The sequence below is a fragment of the Salvia hispanica genome, chromosome 3, assembly GCF_023119035.1.
Source record: "Salvia hispanica cultivar TCC Black 2014 chromosome 3, UniMelb_Shisp_WGS_1.0, whole genome shotgun sequence".
NCBI classification, from domain to species: domain Eukaryota; kingdom Viridiplantae; phylum Streptophyta; class Magnoliopsida; order Lamiales; family Lamiaceae; genus Salvia; species Salvia hispanica.
This window is the reverse complement of record NC_062967.1, coordinates 40,252,932-40,272,879: the sequence shown is the minus strand read 5'-3', so window position 1 is coordinate 40,272,879 and position 19,948 is coordinate 40,252,932. Positions and strand designations below refer to the sequence as shown.

Here is a 19,948-nt window from a genome sequence, read left to right as displayed (position 1 = left end):
AATTCACAATTCACATCTCCCACATTCCCATCCAAACTCACTCACCAAGCATCAGTGAACATCCATCTTTCTTCTTAAGATTTTAGTATACATAAACAATGGCAGTCGATTTGCTTGGATACACCAACCTCAACGACCGAATGGCGATTCAGGAAGCGGCGTCGGCCGGCTTGAAGTCCATGGAGCATCTGATTCGAGCGGTTTCTTACCAGCAGCAGCAGCACCATCAGATTCAGCCGCTTGACTGCCGAGAAATCGCCGATTTCGCCGTCTCTAACTTCAACAAGGTAATCACCATCCTCAACCGCACCGGCCACGCCAGGTTCCGCCGCGCGCCTATTCAGCCTCCGAGCCTGTTCTCTCTCCCTCCGGCGCCGTCTCAGCCTGGCGCCGGATTGGGGAAGGACGAGGGTGAAGCGATCGGAAAGGAAGGACTCAGTCTCTCAGCGGCGGTTTCGACCTCGGGAAACTCGTCGTCGACGTTTGTGTCGTCAATTACAGGCGAAGGCAGCGTCTCCAACGGAAAAGGCGGATCTCCGCCGACGTTTGCCGTTCCGCCGATCTCCGCCTCCAAACCGCCGCTCTCGGGGAAGAGATGCCGCGAGCATAACCACTCCGATTACATTTCCGGCAAAACATCCGGTTCTAGCCGATGCCACTGCAAAAAGAGGTGCGTGCCTTTTCTAATCGATTTCACCTATGCTTTTAGTTTTCAATCGGAAGTTTTTTGAGCGAATTCAGCAAAATTCGATTAGACTCCAGTAGGCTAAAAGCATTTTCACACCAATTTTGCAGGAAAACGAAGGTGAAAAGAGTAATTAGGGTTCCGGCGGTTAGCTCAAAAGTTGCAGACATTCCAGCGGATGAGTACTCATGGAGAAAGTACGGGCAGAAGCCGATCAAAGGATCGACATTCCCAAGGTAATTCACCTTCTAATTCAACCGATTTGCACCAATCTATGACCAGATTTGGTGATTATGTATCTTGCTTGGATTATCAGGGGTTACTACAGATGTAGTACGGTGAGGGGATGCCCGGCGAGGAAGCATGTGGAGAGGGCGACCGATGATCCAACGATGCTGATGGTGACGTACGAGGGGGAGCACCGCCACACGATGCAGGAGATCTCCGCCCGTGTCGTGAGAAGAGATTCATGAAAAAGGGGGCTTCTTTTGTAATTTCGAGATAGTTGGAGGCTATCATGTAAATTCGGTAGGAGTAGTGGTAGATTACACAATCTGAAAAAAGGGATGAAAATGTTTAATTTGGGTTGAAATGGATTAATTTTTTATTGGATTTTTTGTGTAATTCTTTTTCTAAATCCTTGCTTAGGATTCTTAGTGCTTGAGAGAGTCAAAAGATTAATCAAATCGAAAAAAGAATCAGAATTTGGAAACAGCTGCACATCACGATGCTTAGCTTTCTTTGACCGGCATCATATAAAATAAAATAAAATTAAAACCAAAATACACACCCGTCTAAATATAATTATCCATGTATAAGGTCGTATACGCCTAAACTACTTGAGTTTCTTTTTTTTTGTTTAATCTTTTAATTCATCTGTTCACTTTTACTTATAATTTAATATAGTACACGAACTTTATTTGTTACCTATATTGATAGGATTAATAACTGAGGTTTAATTAGGTTCAGAAACTAACTAAATTATTGGAATTGGGTCTACGCTCAAAGTGGGTGGTTTGACTTTATTAAGCACTAAGGAAATTTAAAATACTATATTGAAGGGAAATCTTAACTCCTTCCATCTAAAAAGACATTATAATTTCTCAAAGTATAGTTCATAATATGGCCTTCACTTCTACGTGAAGAGATTTTCGCCGAAATAATCAAATGAACAATTACATAAAAACTCTTTATGATGACTAACCGAATAATGGAAAATGTGCATAAATTATAAGGCGAAAGCATACCTTGATCCATATTGAATTGAATGGAGAAATTATTTTGCAGCGGTTATGGATCTTCTAGATACATTCTTCACAGTAGTATGCCAAGAGAATACAGAAATATCAAATTGTGTTTGCTGACGTTTGAGGACCATAACCTAGCTTATATTTATATTCCATAAAATATATGACCCTTTATCGGTCCCTCAAGAATTAGAAAATCTAATATGATATACACTTATTTTCATAAAAAAAATTAGATACACTTTAACCCAAACTTTAATCTTTAATAGATTATTTTAATTGAACAATTGAAAAATAGTCATATACATTAAATTAGTCACATGGAAGCTTAATTTTCCATTATTTTTTTATTTTACAAACGGTATTATTTGAGTGAAATTCGCTAATTAAATGATTTGATTATTAAGTTGTCATAGCGTATTCAGTACATTAAGTCTTATTTAATGAGTTCTATTATTTCAAGCACTTTTATTAATTGGCCAAGAGTGTTTTTGTGTAGTTGAGGGCTGACTTTGGAGTGCACAATCAATGAAGAAGTTTCTCGTATTATTCACGCCTTAAATTTCGTGCAATTTGTAATTAAAGTAGAAATCCCACAAATATATATAATGAATCAGAAAGTAGATTTGTGGTGTGAATCAAACCTATGAACTACTTCACAACTAACCATTTAATGAGAAAGAATGATAAAATGATGTGAAGAAATGAAACTACAATGTCAACAGATGCATGTCACATTGAAAAATTAGACCTCATTTGTTTAGCATTTCATTCTCTATTTTATTTTCATAATTTATGCACTGTGTATAGCATTACGATTATTTATACAACAACTATGATAATACTCTAAAAACAATTAAGATATCAATACTAAATCTAATTTGGTTACTAACTGTGCTTGGTTAGAACTGATAAACCAAACCAATAAAATCTAATTTTTTCACGAATTCTGGCTTCATCATTATATAACATTGTAAATTGAGGTTTCTCAGAGAATAGATTAAATGATTGGAATAAATAATAAAAAAAATAATGGATTTATGCATTTGAGCATTTCACAACACAATGGGCTTGCTTGATTTACTCATCAAAGGGCCGGGTTCAGGGCCTTGATTTATATATTTCGGTTTTGGGCTTGGACCGGTTAGTTTATCGGTTTAATTTGGGCTTAATCCACTTTTAATACTCCCTATAAAACAGCTGGATCATCACTTAAGCATAATATCTTTACCAACTCATTCATCACGTGTGTCTGTTTGATTTTTAATAAGTACATGTTTTTTAGCTGTCTGTGATTATTTTTGGACAGTTTTGGGTAGTTTGAGAACTTGCTTTTTCATTTGTAAAGAATTAAGAATATGACAAATTCTGTGCTACTAAGTAAACGTATTTTTGGTGACTTTATAGTTTATATCATATATGGAATTGATAGAAGGACATTTCTTTATTGAACTTTTTCTTACTTGATACAAATCGATCATATCAATACTTTGCAATATTATGTAATTTAACCCAAAGTAAATTATTCAAGAAACCTTCTTTAATTAGCATAATGTTTTCCTTCTTATTTTAAGCGCTTATCAAATTTAACAATGACTTCGATTGAAACAAAATAATGCAGGAGTTCTTATTTTAAAAGAGTTTATAATTTTTAAAAAATAATCAATACTACTGTACATAATAGTAGATGATAGATCAATCCATAGTTCTTTTAAAGAAGATTAAGTAAAAGAGAGTATATTTACACTCCCTCGTTGTCAAATTTATAGTACTAGATCATCTCCGAGGCGATGCGTTGCTGATTACATTTTTGTTAATCGAATGAATATATAATTGTATTTAGTATTACTATATATAGCATTAAAATTGATTTTTATTCCACGAAAACAAAGTGACATCGTTTCGTATGATAACCAATTACCATGATTATGATATTATCGATAAGATGAATTTTAGTATTGTATAAATTTGAATTGATTTATATTGTTCGAAATAAAGTCGAATTCTATTTGTAACTAGTATAACGCATGTGCTATGCACGGATTAATATATTTTTAAAATATTAATTTTCAATTTTAAATTAATTAAACAAATTAGAATTAATATTAACAATGAACAATATGAGTAACAATATTAGTTACATGAGAATCAAATTCTATACAAATCAACATTGAAGCATAATAAATTTGAAACAAATCATATAATATAGTGTTTAAATAATAGGAGTAGGAAGATAAAAATCTATCACAATAAAGAATTAAATACAATGTATAATTACTCAGTATTTTTAAAACTTCTTTATACACTACATTAACTTTAAAATCAACTAAATATATGATTATCGGAATATCCAAACATAAGTGTTATCCGATTAATCATTACCTATATACAATCAAATAAAGATTGATTTTTTCTTCAACATAATAATGATCAGATTTACTTCCTCAAATCAATAACGATGGAAGAAGATCCATAGTGCAATATGTTTGATCATAAATTTGTGATTACCGAATACAGTGAACAATAGCATAAGTGGAAATGGAAAAGCTACACGATCCATCTAAAATCAACATAATAAAATGTGCTATGATGAAACTATGAATATCAAATTCGATCATTAAAAGATATCAATATCAAAAGAGTAACTTTACTGCAGTAACAACCGGTGACGATAGCGAAATTCGAAGAAATCGCTGAAAGGCCGGGATTATTTATGTGTTTTGACAGCAATCCTACAGATCCTCTAGCAATCCCTAGTTTTTGCACAAAAACAATTCTCTAAATCAGACGACGATCATCCGAAAAACAATTCAAAAAGCAAGAGAGAGAAAAAAAGACAAACCTGCGAGCACAGTGGGGATTAGAATGCGTTGCTTCCAGTGGTCTGGATTCGATGAAGACAAGTGAGGGGTTGAATCAAATTATCTTTTCACCTCCCACTATGAAACATGGAAAACTAATCTCCACTAATAAGAAGAAAGGTGGAAAACCAACTAAATAGGATTATATATTTTTTATTATTAATTTCTGAATTTTATATTAATTGCATTTACATCCTTCAGTATAAAATGATTATTCAAAATCTCCCAAAACTTTCCTTTTATATATCGTATAGATGTTATAAACCATTTGACATGTATTGTTTCAAATTTGCTGTAAATTCGCTACTAATAGAGTTTGTCCTTAACTTTGTTAAGACACAATCAGACTGAAACTTTCACTGTACACGCCCTAAGATTACACTAAATTTTTGGAAGGGATTCTTCTCCTTTTTCTAACAAAACGTGTACAAAACATTTTTAAGTTTATTTTTCTTGAGATAATACTATTAAAGCATTTCTTCTTCTTCAGCTTTTAGTTGCATGCCAAAAGAAAATACAAAAAATTTGACAAAGCATTGTAAAATCGAATATTCAATCTGTATTTGATTGAATCGAATAACCGGAAATTTTAATTAAGTAGGTAGTAGTATTAGATTAGTTCACGAATAGGGGTGTCGAAACGGGTACCCGCGGATACCCGCACCCGATTTCACGGGTACCCGAACCCGAAAAATGACAATTTGTACTACCCGACACCCGTCCCGCAAGATATTGCGGGTATCCCGATACCCGCATCGGGTATCCCGCACCCGCAATCGCGGGTACCCGACCCGCCGGCAAGATTAATGAGTGCAAATATGCCAATATTTATACATTGATTAAAGACTCTTTTATTATTAACTCGGTGATATGAGATGGTTTTCAATATGTAAATATGCCTATTACTAATTACTAATAATATTAAACTTGTGAATAAACTTATTAACTAATATTTTACGTATTTCTTTATATATTTATGCGATTGGCAGCATGCTAAATTCTAAACCACTCAGCATAAATTAAAGAATATTCAGTGTTGTTGAATATAACAATGATTATATTAAACAAAAAAAGATAGAAATAGACACTAAATAAGACGGCAAACCTTCAAACTATATCATCACGTGTAGAATATTGATGTAATTTCTCAAAATTTACAATATTTAATAATTTTTTTTGAAAATTACTATCTTTGATTTTACTTTTCAATTCTGATGTTAAATTTATTTTACAGTTTTTTTTTGTCAAAGTCCAACTATTTTGTAAACTTTGTTGTTGATAGTTGTTTATTGTCAAATGATATAAATTAACAATAAAAGTTTTCATTTCATCTTAATTCAAACTAATATGGTATTTGAATTATATCTGGAAAAATAGTGGTGGTGGCTGACTATTCGAAAGTGAGGTAAATGATACTAGTAGAATATTTGTGTTGTATAAATATAGGAAAATCATTCTCTGCCCAAATCTGAATCGGGTATTTATTCGGGTATACCCGATCGGGTATCGGGTTACTCGATACCCGACATTCTGAAAATTTTGCTACCCGATCCCGACCCCGATCCCGAATTTTGCGAGTAACGGGTATCCAATACCCGTCGGGTATCGGGTCGGGTTGGGAAATACCCGATACCCGCTACCCGTTTCGACACCCCTATTCACGAATATAATATTTAATTCATCTTTCCATTCAATTAAGAAAATAATTTGAACTTAGATCAATTTAATTCTTAATAATTGATTATATTCGAAAATAAAATTATGTTAATCATATCATATTTAATTAATTAATACTGATGGACATGCTTATCAGTATTTTAAGTATTCCTCTTGAAATAAAAAAATGTTCACATTTCTCACTCATATTTTTACATTCATCTCTCATACTTAATCCACATTTTAACCAACCCACTCATATTTTACTACTTAATCTTTTTTTCTTTTATATTTTATCAATTTTTCAATAAAATATGTGACATTCACTAATATGACATTTTTTATACATGGGGAATACAAAAAATACACACATTCAGTAATTTGCCAATATATCTATTGCATATTCTCCATATTTTTTAGAGATATTGACATCTAATATCACGAAACTTTCAAAAAGTTGGGTTTTTCTCACGAATTTTAAAATTGACAAATAATATCACGAACTTTACCCTCTGTTTGTTTTTTACCACGAATGAAAAAATTCTCACAAATAATATTATGATACGGATTTGTTTTCGTAATTTCTCGACAACAATTTTGAGAGCTTCAAGTTTTTCAATCTTTGAAGCTAGTTTTTCTTGAAGCACACCCTCCAAAATTGTTATTCAATCTATTAAAATAACATGAATTTTTTCATTCGTAGAAAAAAACAAATCGGGAGTAAAGTTCGTGATATTATTTGTCAATTTTAAAGTTCGTGGAAAAAATCCAACTTTTTGAAAATTTCGTGATATTAGATGCCAATATTCCTATTTTTTATGATATATTCAAATTGTGGGTGAAGTAACTTGGTGAAATGCGAGGGGCCTTAATTGATCTGATTCGCTGTCGCTACTTTCCTTGATATTTTCAAATAGGATGTACTACACTAGGAACCATATTGAGAGGCTAGAATAATATTTTAAATATAATCATTTTATTTATTAGGTCAATTAGATAGTTAAGCTATTATGATAATTGGTTAAATAAATATAATTAATTAACATAAGTTAAAAAGCCTAACAACTTTTTTTTTAATAAAAGACATGATAAAAAATCTATCAAGAATTATATTTTCTCTAATCATATATTCAATGAAATCATAACCCCCAAGGCCCCAATAAGAAAATAACATTACACCATCTTCCAACTCGACTATTTACTTTACTTTTAACATTTGAAATTATTTACATTAAATTTTTATTGTTATAAACTTCAAAATTCCAGAATATTACAAAATATTCGGAGATTATTTACATATATACCGAAACAACATATAGATATAACTGAAAATTGTGGAGATAAATTTTATTTCAAATTTGAAAATGGATCCTGAGGAATGATATGCTTGGATCTATACACTTATATAAATAAAATTGACTATTTTTACAAAAAATATGAAGTTGAAAAACAATCACCTATTTGGAACTTTTCCTCTAAAAAAAGAAAAAGACAGTAGTAATTAATGCTCCTTATATGCAATTGTAAATCATTATTGATACTTTCTATTTAAACAGTTTTAAAAAGTGTTAAAATAGCAGGAAAATAAATAATTGACGAGATATGCAAAAATTTCTAGATAAGAATTAAAAATATATTTCCTGAAACAAATCTCCCATAATATTATACCAAATTGATATAAAAATTAAATAGATTCCACAAAATTAGCAAAGCTTCTTCCCCCTTCACACTCTCTCTCTCAAAGAGATTTTATACAGCTCAGGCTGAGAAAAGCATTAACGTTCCGTTATCAATGGTTGACAAATCGAAGAAGGGGAAGAAGAGCACCATCAGCGAGGATGATATGTCTGCCGTTTTGCAGAGGTAACATTTGTTTCGTGAATTGTTGTTTCTGTAGTTCTCGGTTGGTGTTTAATTTGGCGTATCTCCGGTTAGATACTCCTTGGAAACGGTGTTCGCTTTGATGCAAGAGATGGAACAAGCCGCTGGAGCGAAGATTGATTGGGCTGAGATGGCGAAGAATTCCGCCACCGGAATTTCCTGCGCGCGGGAGTACCATATGCTGTGGCGCCACTTAGCCTACGGAGAAGCCCTAATTGATCAGCTCGATAGCGACGCTGAGCGCATGGTCTGTAATTTTTCTCATTTTTGGACTATTTTTTGCAATTTGTTTCTGCCTATAGCATTGTGATTGATCTTCCGCCGTTTCATGCCTCTTTCACCGGTTGCAGTAGCTGATATTGATTTTATGTCATGCTTTTACTGGATGGAAATTTATGATAGAAGGGAACTTTGATTAGGAATGCAATCCCTTAAACTTGTTAGAAGGGGGGAATTCCGGTGGTATCACATCTAAAGATGGAAGTTCTGACTGTACCTTTTGTATATTGTGATTGTAGGATGTGGATGATGAGGACAGTGATTTAGAGCATGAGGTGGAACCTTCCCCTCCTGTCGGACGTGAAGCTTCGGTGGAAGCTGCAGCATGTGTTAAAGTATGTCGATAGAATGTTATCCTGATTTTTCGAAGAAAACATAGCAAGTAATAAATGCAGCAGACGATTGTTATGAACTGTTTGCTATTGGGGTTAAGACGATCTAGTCTAACCAATTTATATGTGTATCGACACGATAATTACTCACGCAATTAATTCGATACTGAGACTTAGACATAATTACAATTTGCCTGATACGATGTATGTGTTTCGACACTATACTTACCCACACATTTAAGTCGATACTGAGACTAAGACATAATTACAATTTGCTTGATACGATTTATTTGTTTTGACATGCTAATTAGGGAGTCTGTTGCATAGTTATTATTGATGGATTCTTGCACATTAGTTTTCTATCAAACGGGTAGTTGGGATCTTTCAAGTAATAGACAAGTCTATGTTAGTTACACCCCCATTTCGAAATTGGGTAGTTGCTGTAGTTATGCTATTCACTTAATTACTAGATGCTGGTTTTCCTCAATGTAGTCCTTGTTGTATTAGATGAAAATCTCAATGACTTTATCTCACTGGCCTTAAACAAGAGCCATCTCATAAGATTCATGTTGTGCTGGTTGATCTATCATCGTCAATAGCTAATGTATCTCATTATTTCCCACGTGCACAGTTACACTCAATTGAAACGATACTGGTTTTTCAGTGGATCAAGGATCAAATATATGCTTATTGTTCGGATCCATAAATAATTTGCAATTCAGTATTAGATCGAGATTTTGAGGATCTAGAAATCAATATCACCAAGATCTGGTTTTGATGCCAGTGTACAAAATGGATATAATATCTTGTCTCATGGTAGTTCATTGAGCAATTATATGCTGTTTCATACATATGATGGGCATCAAACTCAAGCATATCATTATTATATGTGTTCTAAGAAGCCGATTCTTTTGGGACAGGTTTTAATTGCTTCTGGTTATCCAAATAATCCCCAGCTCCCGAACAACTCAACTATTGAGGCTCCATTGACTATTAATATACCTAACACCAAGGCAGTGTCTGCTACTTCAGATGGCTCACATTCCCCCAATATAACAAGGGGGAGGAATGTTACCATCTCTGTTGCCGTACAAAAACAGCCACTGTCTTCAGCAGTAAGTGGTGAAAAAAGGCCTACTAATAACGAGGCTGCAGAAGTGAACTATCCTTCTCGAAGAAGACGGAGGAGTTGGTCTTTGGAAGAGGACTCAAAACTCACTGCTTCTGTACAGAAACATGGGGAACGAAATTGGGCAAATATTGCCAGATGGGATTTTAAGAATGACAGAAGAGCATCAGAGCTATCTCAGGTTTTTCCATCTTGTTTCTTTTTATGTTTTATGCATCATAACCTCAATTCATATTATAGAGCAACAAGTGATTGTCAAATGGTTTTCCTTTTATGCTATATGCAGTGAGAGTTGGCCTTTTTATAGTGTGCCTAATTTTTGCTAAAGTTTTAACATGTGATGGATAACTATGTTAATACTGGTGACTGATACTAGGTTTGTGTTGTATGTGGGTTTTTACTCCACTATTGTTTCCTTTTAGTCAATTTATCTATTCTATTACTAACCGGTGTATTCATTTTGGGGGTTTTATCTGCAATACATATTAGATTAGTATCTTTTTCTGCTGATTTTGTGGAGACTGGATTTCACTGAACTGCTAGCGAGTTCCTCTAGACTAAATATATTCTCTTTAAAGCTCTAACCCATATAAGATGCTTATGGCATATCTGTGCTACAATGCCATAGAATTTGCTTGGTATTTGTACATTTGATTAGCTCTGGTTATTAAATTTTGTGCTACTCCTTGTTGATTAGGTCCCCTTGGTTTGTATTATCAATTAGTTTCATGCCACTTATAATTGTACAAAGGTCGTGTTCCTGATATATTGAATGAAATGGACTTGTGCAGAGGTGGTCCAATCTCAGGAAAAAACAGGGCAATTCAAAGGCTGGTACCAGCACTCAACGTTCTGAAACTCAGCTCGCAGCTGCACATCGTGCCATGAACCTAGCTCTGGATATGCGTAAGTGCCATAACTTATTGTTGGTAAATTGTAGGTTGACTGATGGCCGAAATATTTATATATGTTAAATATGTGTATTTGATAACAGCCAAATAACTGAGATACGCCTTTGATAATAATTAACTTTTACTTCTTCTAATATGGCACCTTTCCTATTTTGAAACACCTTTATTACTCACCCAAAAAAATGTAGTATATATTTCTAACGTCACTTTTTACTCTCCTAAATTCCGTGCCCAAAAGAAATTTGCCATAAATAATGAGATGAAGGGAGTAGTACATTTTTATTGTTACACATCATAACATCTTTATTATTGTAATATCGCAGGAATCAAAACTCAGCCTCAACCTCCAAAAGCCTCTTCGTCATCGGCAGATCAACCATTTCAAAGAGTAGGGCCTTCAAAACCCCAGATGCTTGCAAATCGGCCTTCCATGATCCAAATATCTGACGGAGATTCAATGGTCAAAGCTGCCGCAGTTGCTGCTGGAGCTCGCATAGCTACTCCTGCGGATGCTTCTTCACTAATTGAGGCTGCACGATCTCAAAACGTTGTGCATATCACAACTGGAGGCAGTTCTGTGATGAAATCATCCACTCCAAGCACTGGCCATCAACTGCCGAGCAATGTGCATTTCATTCGTAATGGTCTAGCAAAAGCATCGATCTCCACTTACTCTGCTCCTAAACCAAACATATCCGAAACTGGAGAAGCTAAGCCAGCACAAAGTCAATCTACAAACCTTGCAGCATCAGCAGCTCCTAATCCCATTGGTGTCGTTGCAGTGTCAAATGCAACATCTGTAAAGGAAAATGCTGCGCCTGCACCACCAACTCCATCTGCCAAACTTCCTGGAACAGCAGATGATGCGGTTGTTTCTACATCAGGTAATGAGAAAAAAGAGCTTAGTAAAAGCAATCAAGGTGTTGAATCAGACAGAGTCTCTGGTTGTGCTCCAGTAGAGCAAGGACCTGAAAATCAATCAGCCGCACCAGGCAATCACTCAGAAGAAGCTGGAATTAATCAACTTTCTTCTTCTGGTAATTCAACTAATGAAAACACAGGGGGAGATAAAGCTTCTGTTTCCGTTCTTGAACCAGTTAGTCGAGCAACAGATGACGTAGTAGCTTTACCTACATTAGAAGTAGAAGGTAAATTTTGAATGCCTGGACCTACATTTCATTTTACAGTTGCAAAAGTGATAACATTGATTCTGCAGCAGGTGAAACCAAAACTGACGGCCAATTGACAAGCAAAGGAACTGCTGAGAATACGAGTACAAATGAAAAGAGTGAAGATTTACCCAGCACAAGCACAAACCGCCCTGCAATGTGAAGCACGCAGCTGGAGATGGTCGAGAGTGAACATGCTGTGTATATTAGTGTCGAGGAATCTTCTTACATCTGAACAGAAGCCGTTAGCCTGGATGTTGATATTTCATAGCATTTTCGAGGACAATTGGAGAGTTATAGTTTCTCTTTTATCTGTAATCTGGCCTAGAGATTACAAAAACCAATTTAGTGGAGAGTTTTCCTGAGTGAAATTTTGGTAAATTTTTGTGGAGTAAGATTTTAATGCCTATTTCATTGGCTTTCCGATACATGGTTGTTACATTTCATTGATGCTATTATGCTAGATTATGGCTAACACAGAAATTGAGATTGACAAATTTAGAAAAGGAATGGCTTAACTTTTATTCCATCCGTCTCCTATTAGGAGCCCTATTTGAGTTCAATACGAATTTTAAGAAATAAGTATAAATGAAAGTGGGTGAAAAAGGATAGTTAAATGTGAGACTCAATTTTATATATTAATTTTATAATAAGATGTGAGTGGAATGAGTTAGTGGAAAATATAGTGAACTAAGAGCATGCACATCGGTGCTCGTCAGCAAGGGCAGGCGCTGTGCCGTCGGCACGGTGGGTACCCTACTCACTGCTGTGCTCTTGCCAACGGCACAACCCTGCTCTCAGCTAAGAGTACCGCCGTGCCAACGGCAAGAGCACGTGCAGCGACGTGGCATGCTCTGATTGGCCGTTGGTTTATCATTTATTTATTTATTTTTTAATTTGAAAAAATATGAAAAATTAAGATTTAATAAAAAAAAATAATTTTCCACTTTCCAATAAAATATATCCATTTTTCCCACACTTTTAATTTATTTTTTCATTATTTTATCCCAAAATTCACACTTTCATCTATAAATACCTCCATTTCAACACAAAAAATCACACTACACCAAACAACTCTCTCAACCTCAATTTTTAGGATTTTAATTATGTAATTATGTAATTTTTAGGATTTTAATTATGTAATTTTTAAATTTTTAGTAATTTGTAATAGTATTTCGGGTATTTTTAATGCATTTATACTATGGAAAGAGTGAACTACATAAATGGTACCCGATCTTTCACTTTCGCACGTAAATGGTACCTGATCTTTATTTTATATCGTTTTTGGTACTTAAAAATCACATTTTTGGTACCTGATGCAATTTTCTTCCCAAAATGCCCTTTAAACAAATATATTTTCCCATTTATGTCATAAAGGGTATTATAGGCATACATAAAATTAGTACCAGAATTGATATTAGAATATCTTCTCTCTAATTCTTTACACTATTATTATTAATCAATATTAATATTCTTGTTTTGATGTTATAAATTAATAATTAATTCATTTGTAATATCATTCAAATATACTTAAATATAATTATAGTTATAATTATATTTAATTATTATTGTTATAATACTAAAAATTGATAGTAATTAATAAATAATTGTAGTATAATTATAAGAATTATGAATCACATAATATTATGTAATAATAACAATTATTATTATTATTATTATTATTATTATTATTATTATTATTATACATTAAATTAGTAACTAATCAATATAGCCTTAATAAAAATTTAACATTGTGAATTGTATTCAGTTAGGTGTTTCAACCTTAAAATGAGTATAAAATAATTTAATAAAAAATATTCAATTAATTTAATTACTTTAAAAAGAAGAAAAAAGAAAAGAAGAAGGAAGAAGAAACATAAACTAAGGAGAAAAATGAAAAAAGGTAGGAAGATAAAATATTAAAAAGAAAGAAGAAAATGATGAAAAAAGAAAGAAGAAGAAAAAAAAAAGAGAAATAAGAAAGGTAGAAAAAATAATCACATGTTTGGTACTATTTATTTGAAATTTTCAAAAGTATCCTCCATGAAAAAAAATCACATATTTGGTACCTAGGGTTATTTTTGTCACTGGGTACCAAAAACGATATAAAATAAAGATCAGATACCATTCATGTGCAAAAGTGAAAGATCAATTACCATTTATGTAGTTCACTCCTATGGAAATGTTTTTACTAATAGAATGGTGGGACCCTTGAGCATGCTCTTCCGGAAGAGCATGAATGTGGGTGTTGTGCTCTTACGGAAGCGCGGGGAGTAAAAGTGGGTCCGGGCCCACTTCCATGCTCTTGCCAAAGAGTATGGATGTGGATGCTCTAAGACTTCTAATGGCGGATAGACTAAAATGGTAAACCTATACTTCTAATGGCGGACGAAGAGAGTCATTTTGCCATTTTGGTACGGTCCATAGTAATAGAGCCACTTCCCTTTTTACTAAAAGTCAACACATTTTTCACTCATACTTTACTCTTTCTTACTTTTTTCTCTCTTCATCTATCTACTTTTTTCATTTTCCACTTTATTCTCCCTTTACTTAACTCACATAACATAATTTTCTTAATCTCCGTGCCGAAAAGATACGTCTCCATTACTATGGAACGGAGGATGTATTCATTTAAATCATAAAATTTTAATTTTTCTTTATTAATTGTTCTCTTAGGACAAACATGACGTCTTTACTTTAAATAAGAAAATAAATGAAATGAAAAGAAATACTACTTACTAGTTTATGTGACCGTCTTGGATTTAACTAAACTCATGGAATTAATCAATTGCATTGGTTCGGTTGACTCATTATTATATGATTATTCACATTTAGGATTAAGTTATTATTTTAATTAGAGGGGGTGGCTATGGCTCATTATCATACTCCTTCCGTTCAATAAAAATATGTGTACTTTCTATTTTCTTCTATCCCATAAAAATATGAGCATTTTCATTTGTGGAAAGTTGTCTCAAACTCATTAGTCATTACCATATATGTAAATTTATTTATAACTTATACCACTATTACTCATTATTACAACTCATTAAACACTAATAATATTGCGAGTCCCGTTATACACTAACACTACTTTAACTACCATTCTTCTCCTATCTCTTACTTTACTAATTTTGTATTAATTCCCGTGTCATTTCAGCTGCCCACATTTTTATGGGACATAGGGAGTATAATTATCTATCTAAGATTAGAGTATCGTTCGGTTGTCATGACTCATCATCATATAATTATTTATCTAAGGTTAAGTTGTTGGATTATTCTTCCTATTTTGTTTTGTTAGTATATGCACATCTTGTGCTCTACTTTACTATGTCTCCTTCACTTTATTATATTTATCTTGATTTCTGATGAAATTATTCTTGGAATACATGCACATCATTATATTTATTTTGATTTCAGATGAAATTATTCTTGGAATACAGGCACATCGCATTCAATTTTCTCCGATAGACCGCGATCACTTACTGTCCGATGGTGGTGGTGGTGGTAGTGGTGGTGATGATGACGATGACGATGACGTTGATAATGGGGACAGGGGCGGTGGGGATGATGATCCTGATGATCTTGTAAAAATATTGGTTGGAGAAGAACTACTCTTTACTCGTGAAGAAGTGGAGAAATTGATTGGGCCGGCTATCGAGTCTAGTTTCCGGGTAGCGGTTTTAGGCCACAATACCTACAATGCCATGTTTGAAAGAAAGGAGAGGGGTCAGACTAATGTGCCCGGTGTGGGATGACCGTATCTTAGTGAGAACAAAATGGTGGAATGTGACTATTAAGGATGAAGTTCCTTAACTCGAATAATTCGCGTCGAACGTCGCGGGAGCTTTTGTCCGTCGATCAATCCGGCGTCAAATTATGGAATAAAAGGTAGTCGCCGGAGCTTTGCCGGTCGATCAAACCAGGAATGTTACGATAAAAACATAAATATAAAATAAAAGGATAATTATGTTTCTTCAATATCATAGAAGAATACAATATCTCCTATTTATAAACTACTCTGACTTAGGGAACGAGAAAATAAAGATCCTAATAATATATGAAAATATATGGGAAATCAATGACTAACTAAATAATAGATATGAGGAATATTTTAGGAGATATGCTCGTATCAACTCCCCCACGGTTGAAATTCACCTTGTCCTCAAGGTGGAAACCACGACACAACAAAGAGAGTCGAAAACAACAACTTCGGCAAGGAACGAAGGCATCCAATGAACCACTCCGGAGCTGAGGTCCGTTTCAAACATCAATATACCTATCAATATGGTGTCCAAATGTTGATCCAATACCACCATCGTCTTCATCGTCGAAATACCTTCACATGGGTACCTCACACGCCCCAAACGGAGTTCGGATGAGAGAGATACGATCGTTTTAAGAAAGCCGCGCAATGCAGAAAGAAACACGCGGGCGGGTGTTTTGGCAACCCAAAAACACCCGGTCGGGTTTTTTGCCGAGAATTCAGTTTTTGTCCAGAGACTTCACCCGGGCGGGTGAAATGAGCCGTGGGAAACACCCGGTCGGGTGTTTTGTCCGAAATATGACTTTTTGACCAAGACTTGTTTTATTTTGCTTCTTTTTAACTCCTAGTATAAATACTCTTGCTAGGGTTCATTTCAATCAGCTTTTGAATATTTGTAAGAGACCATTTCTCCATATTTGAGAGCTCACCTTCTTCATCTTTTGAAGACTTATCAAATTCCTTCGGGTTGCATTCGATCTTTTGCCGGGCTAAGGTTGATTGTAAAGGTATGCTTGCTAGTTCTTGTGTTGCTAGTTTGTGGAGCCATTAGGTGTTTATATGTGAAAGTGCCTTTGGGATTTCTTTCTTGTTCTTCATCTAAATCATAACACTAATCCATCCTCTATCCTTTTATCCATTTTTCTTGTTCCATTTCTTGGTTTATCTTGTTTATTTGTTGGGTTTATTTACAAGAATAAGTCCGGGGCAAATTCATGAGTCTTCAATCTAGAAGATTCACATTATATCTCCTCCTGGATCAAACGCATACCGAATGGTTGATGGTCTCCCTTCATTATTCCCATAAAAATACACCGAGGGAGGACTCTTGTTGAAAACTAGATGGCTCCATGTGTTAAACCAATTCTTGAGCAATTTTCTGGTTGCTTCTGGTCTCCTCAGTCGGCTTAGACAAAAACATAATGTCCTTTCCAAGGTCATTTTTCTTCAATTGTTCTCTTTGACCAAACTGATCCAAGCTAATTAGAAGATCAAAGAAAATCCTCAGAATTGCAGCACAGACGTTAATGCTTGGCAAACTCCCATCAGGTAGTAGCTTGAGCCAATTCTTTAGGGGATTCAAAACTCCATTATCAGGCGGAGCTTCATCTTCTTCAACACACATATGCACAAATTTATCTTTTATAATCAAAATTGACTTCTTTCCCTCTACAGATTTCAATTCCCTCGCATCATCTTCCCGTGCTTCCAAATTCCCATCAATATCAACCTTTTCAACGCCATAAAAACGAGAAGAAGAATGTAGAATCTTCTCCGAAGAATCATCAAATCCTTCCTCGACTCGATCACAATTAAGAATCAAATTCTCTTTCTTATTACACTCCAAAACATCCCCATCTGAAGTCTTGGACAGAGCATAAGTCGACGAGCGATATTCCACTTGCCAAGGAAGAAGTGCTGATAGCGTATTTTGCGACGTAGCGTATGGCGGCTCGAGCGAAGCCTTGCGATTTCCTGATGGAGGAAGGTGCTGAACGAGGTCCCCAGACCCAAAAGTTTGGGAGCCGTAGGGCTGGGCAGGTTCAGGCTGCTCGGGAGGAAGCATGTTGTCGATGCGTCGGTCAGCTGCATCAAGGCGAGACTCCATCCTGTAGCACGCTTCCAAAAACTGTTGAAGTTGTGTGAGAATCGGATTTGCCGTGGTGGTGGCTGGACAAGGCTGCCAAGAGGTGGGCTGTCTAGTGGAACACCCACTGTCAAAGGTGTGCGGCTGCGCCGCTGTTTCACGTGTTATGCAGTGCTGATTCCAACGTGAATTAGGGTCAAGGGGCAGTGGCTGATCATACGGTGAGTATCCCTGCTGCGTGCACAACCACGGCGGGTCCCAACAAGTGGGCGGTGGTGGAGAGTACAGAACTGGCTCGTAGGACGATGGTTGCTGATATGCAGTTTCCTGGCGCAGCCATGGCGGATCCCATGAAGTGGGCTGACGGGCTTGGTAGGGATTGTGTTGTTGGTGGAGTCGCCCATCCTGTGGATGTGGTGGTTGTTGATCTAACGCTCTGATCGGATGGTGTGGGGGTTGATATGCAGGCTGCCATGGGTGGTAATCCGCCTGCCGGAGTTGATATCCGGTGTAGGTGTACGACATGTTGACGATGATGCGGAGGAAGAGATCACAATGAAAGCACCAAATTGTTAAGGATGAAGTTCCTTAACTCGAATAATTCGCGTCGAACGTCGCGGGAGCTTTTGTCCGTCGATCAATCCGGCGTCAAATTATGGAATAAAAGGTAGTCGCCGGAGCTTTGCCGGTCGATCAAACCAGGAATGTTACGATAAAAGCATAAATATAAAATAAAAGGATAATTATGTTTCTTCAATGTCATAGAAGAATACAATATCTCCTATTTATAAACTACTCTGACTTAGGGAACAAGAAAATAAAGATCCTAATAATATATGAAAATATATGGGAAATCAATGACTAACTAAATAATAGATATGAGGAATATTTTAAGAGATATGCTCGTATCAGTGACACTCATTTTTATATATTAATTTTATAATAGGATGTTAGTGGAATGAGTTAGTGGAAAGTAGAGTCTACCTATTATTTATATTAAAAGTGAACTAAGACTTCTAATGGTGGGTAGACTAAATTGGTAAACCGAGACTTTAAGTTTGGAGGAAATATTTGAGAAGAGAATAGGTGGAATATATGTGAAATGGTTTAGGAGAGGTTGGTGATTTGGGAAAACAAAGGAACACTTTTATTTCTCAAATTTTCTCAAGTTCTCAACTTGTACAAAATGTTACAACTTATCCGTATTTATAGACATCCTCTTCCTATTCTAGAATCGATCTATTTACAAAATCAAATTTACATTTTAATATTTCAAGTAGTCATTTAAATCATAAAATTTTAATTTTTTTTTATTAATTGTTCCTTTAGTGCAAAATTGACGTCTTTAATTAAATTAAGAAAATAAATGAAATGAAAAGAAATACTACTAGTTAATGGGACCGTCCTGAATTTAACTAAACTCCTGGAATTAAACAAGTATTGTGTTGTTCGGTTACTGTGAGTCTATGTGATTATTAACCTTTATGATTAAGTTATGAGATTATTTTAGTTGGAGGAGGTGGCTATAGCTCATTTTCGTTTAATAAAAATATGTGCATTTTTCATTTTCTTTTATCCCATAAAAAATATGAGCATTTCCATTTATGAAAAGTTGTCTCCAACTCATTACCATATACATTAATTTGTTTACTACAACTTATATCATTATGACCCACTGTTACAACTCATTAAACACTAAGGGCGTGTTTGATAAGTTAGTAATACCAAAATAGAGAATTATATATAGACATTTCTAATTGTTTGATATCATTGTTAAGTTTAACTCAAAGCCCAATATAAGACAAGGGCCCTACCAAAGCTTACCAAAATTATAACTTTAACTATGTTTATGTAACCCATCAATTTGTTAGTTAAGCCATGTTATTTAATATACTATACAAATTTAGATAATTTCTGTTCTATCAAACAACAAAAATAAAAATCGTATC

General features: G+C 34.8%; 2 protein-coding genes across 3 annotated transcripts; both read left to right on the top strand.

Moving 5' to 3' along the window:
• On the top strand, positions 1-1,297 carry LOC125211269 (probable WRKY transcription factor 17). The gene is made up of 3 exons (XM_048110997.1): positions 1-670; positions 796-921; positions 1,002-1,297. Exons 1-3 carry the CDS (start codon positions 99-101, stop codon positions 1,156-1,158), a joined length of 855 nt encoding a protein of 284 aa, XP_047966954.1. The 5' UTR covers positions 1-98; the 3' UTR covers positions 1,159-1,297.
• Positions 1,298-8,151: 6,854 nt separating this feature from the next.
• On the top strand, positions 8,152-12,578 carry LOC125216489. Of its 2 annotated transcripts, none has more exons than XM_048118206.1 (7): positions 8,152-8,312; positions 8,385-8,577; positions 8,849-8,944; positions 9,862-10,251; positions 10,862-10,976; positions 11,305-12,129; positions 12,201-12,578. In XM_048118206.1, the coding sequence occupies exons 1-7, from the start codon at positions 8,242-8,244 to the stop codon at positions 12,311-12,313; spliced, it is 1,803 nt and encodes a 600-aa protein (XP_047974163.1). In that variant the 5' UTR covers positions 8,152-8,241; the 3' UTR covers positions 12,314-12,578. The 2 variants fall into 2 exon arrangements, with proteins under 2 accessions (XP_047974163.1, XP_047974162.1); XM_048118205.1 differs by having other exon boundaries at positions 12,198-12,578.
• Positions 12,579-19,948: the final 7,370 nt, after the last annotated feature.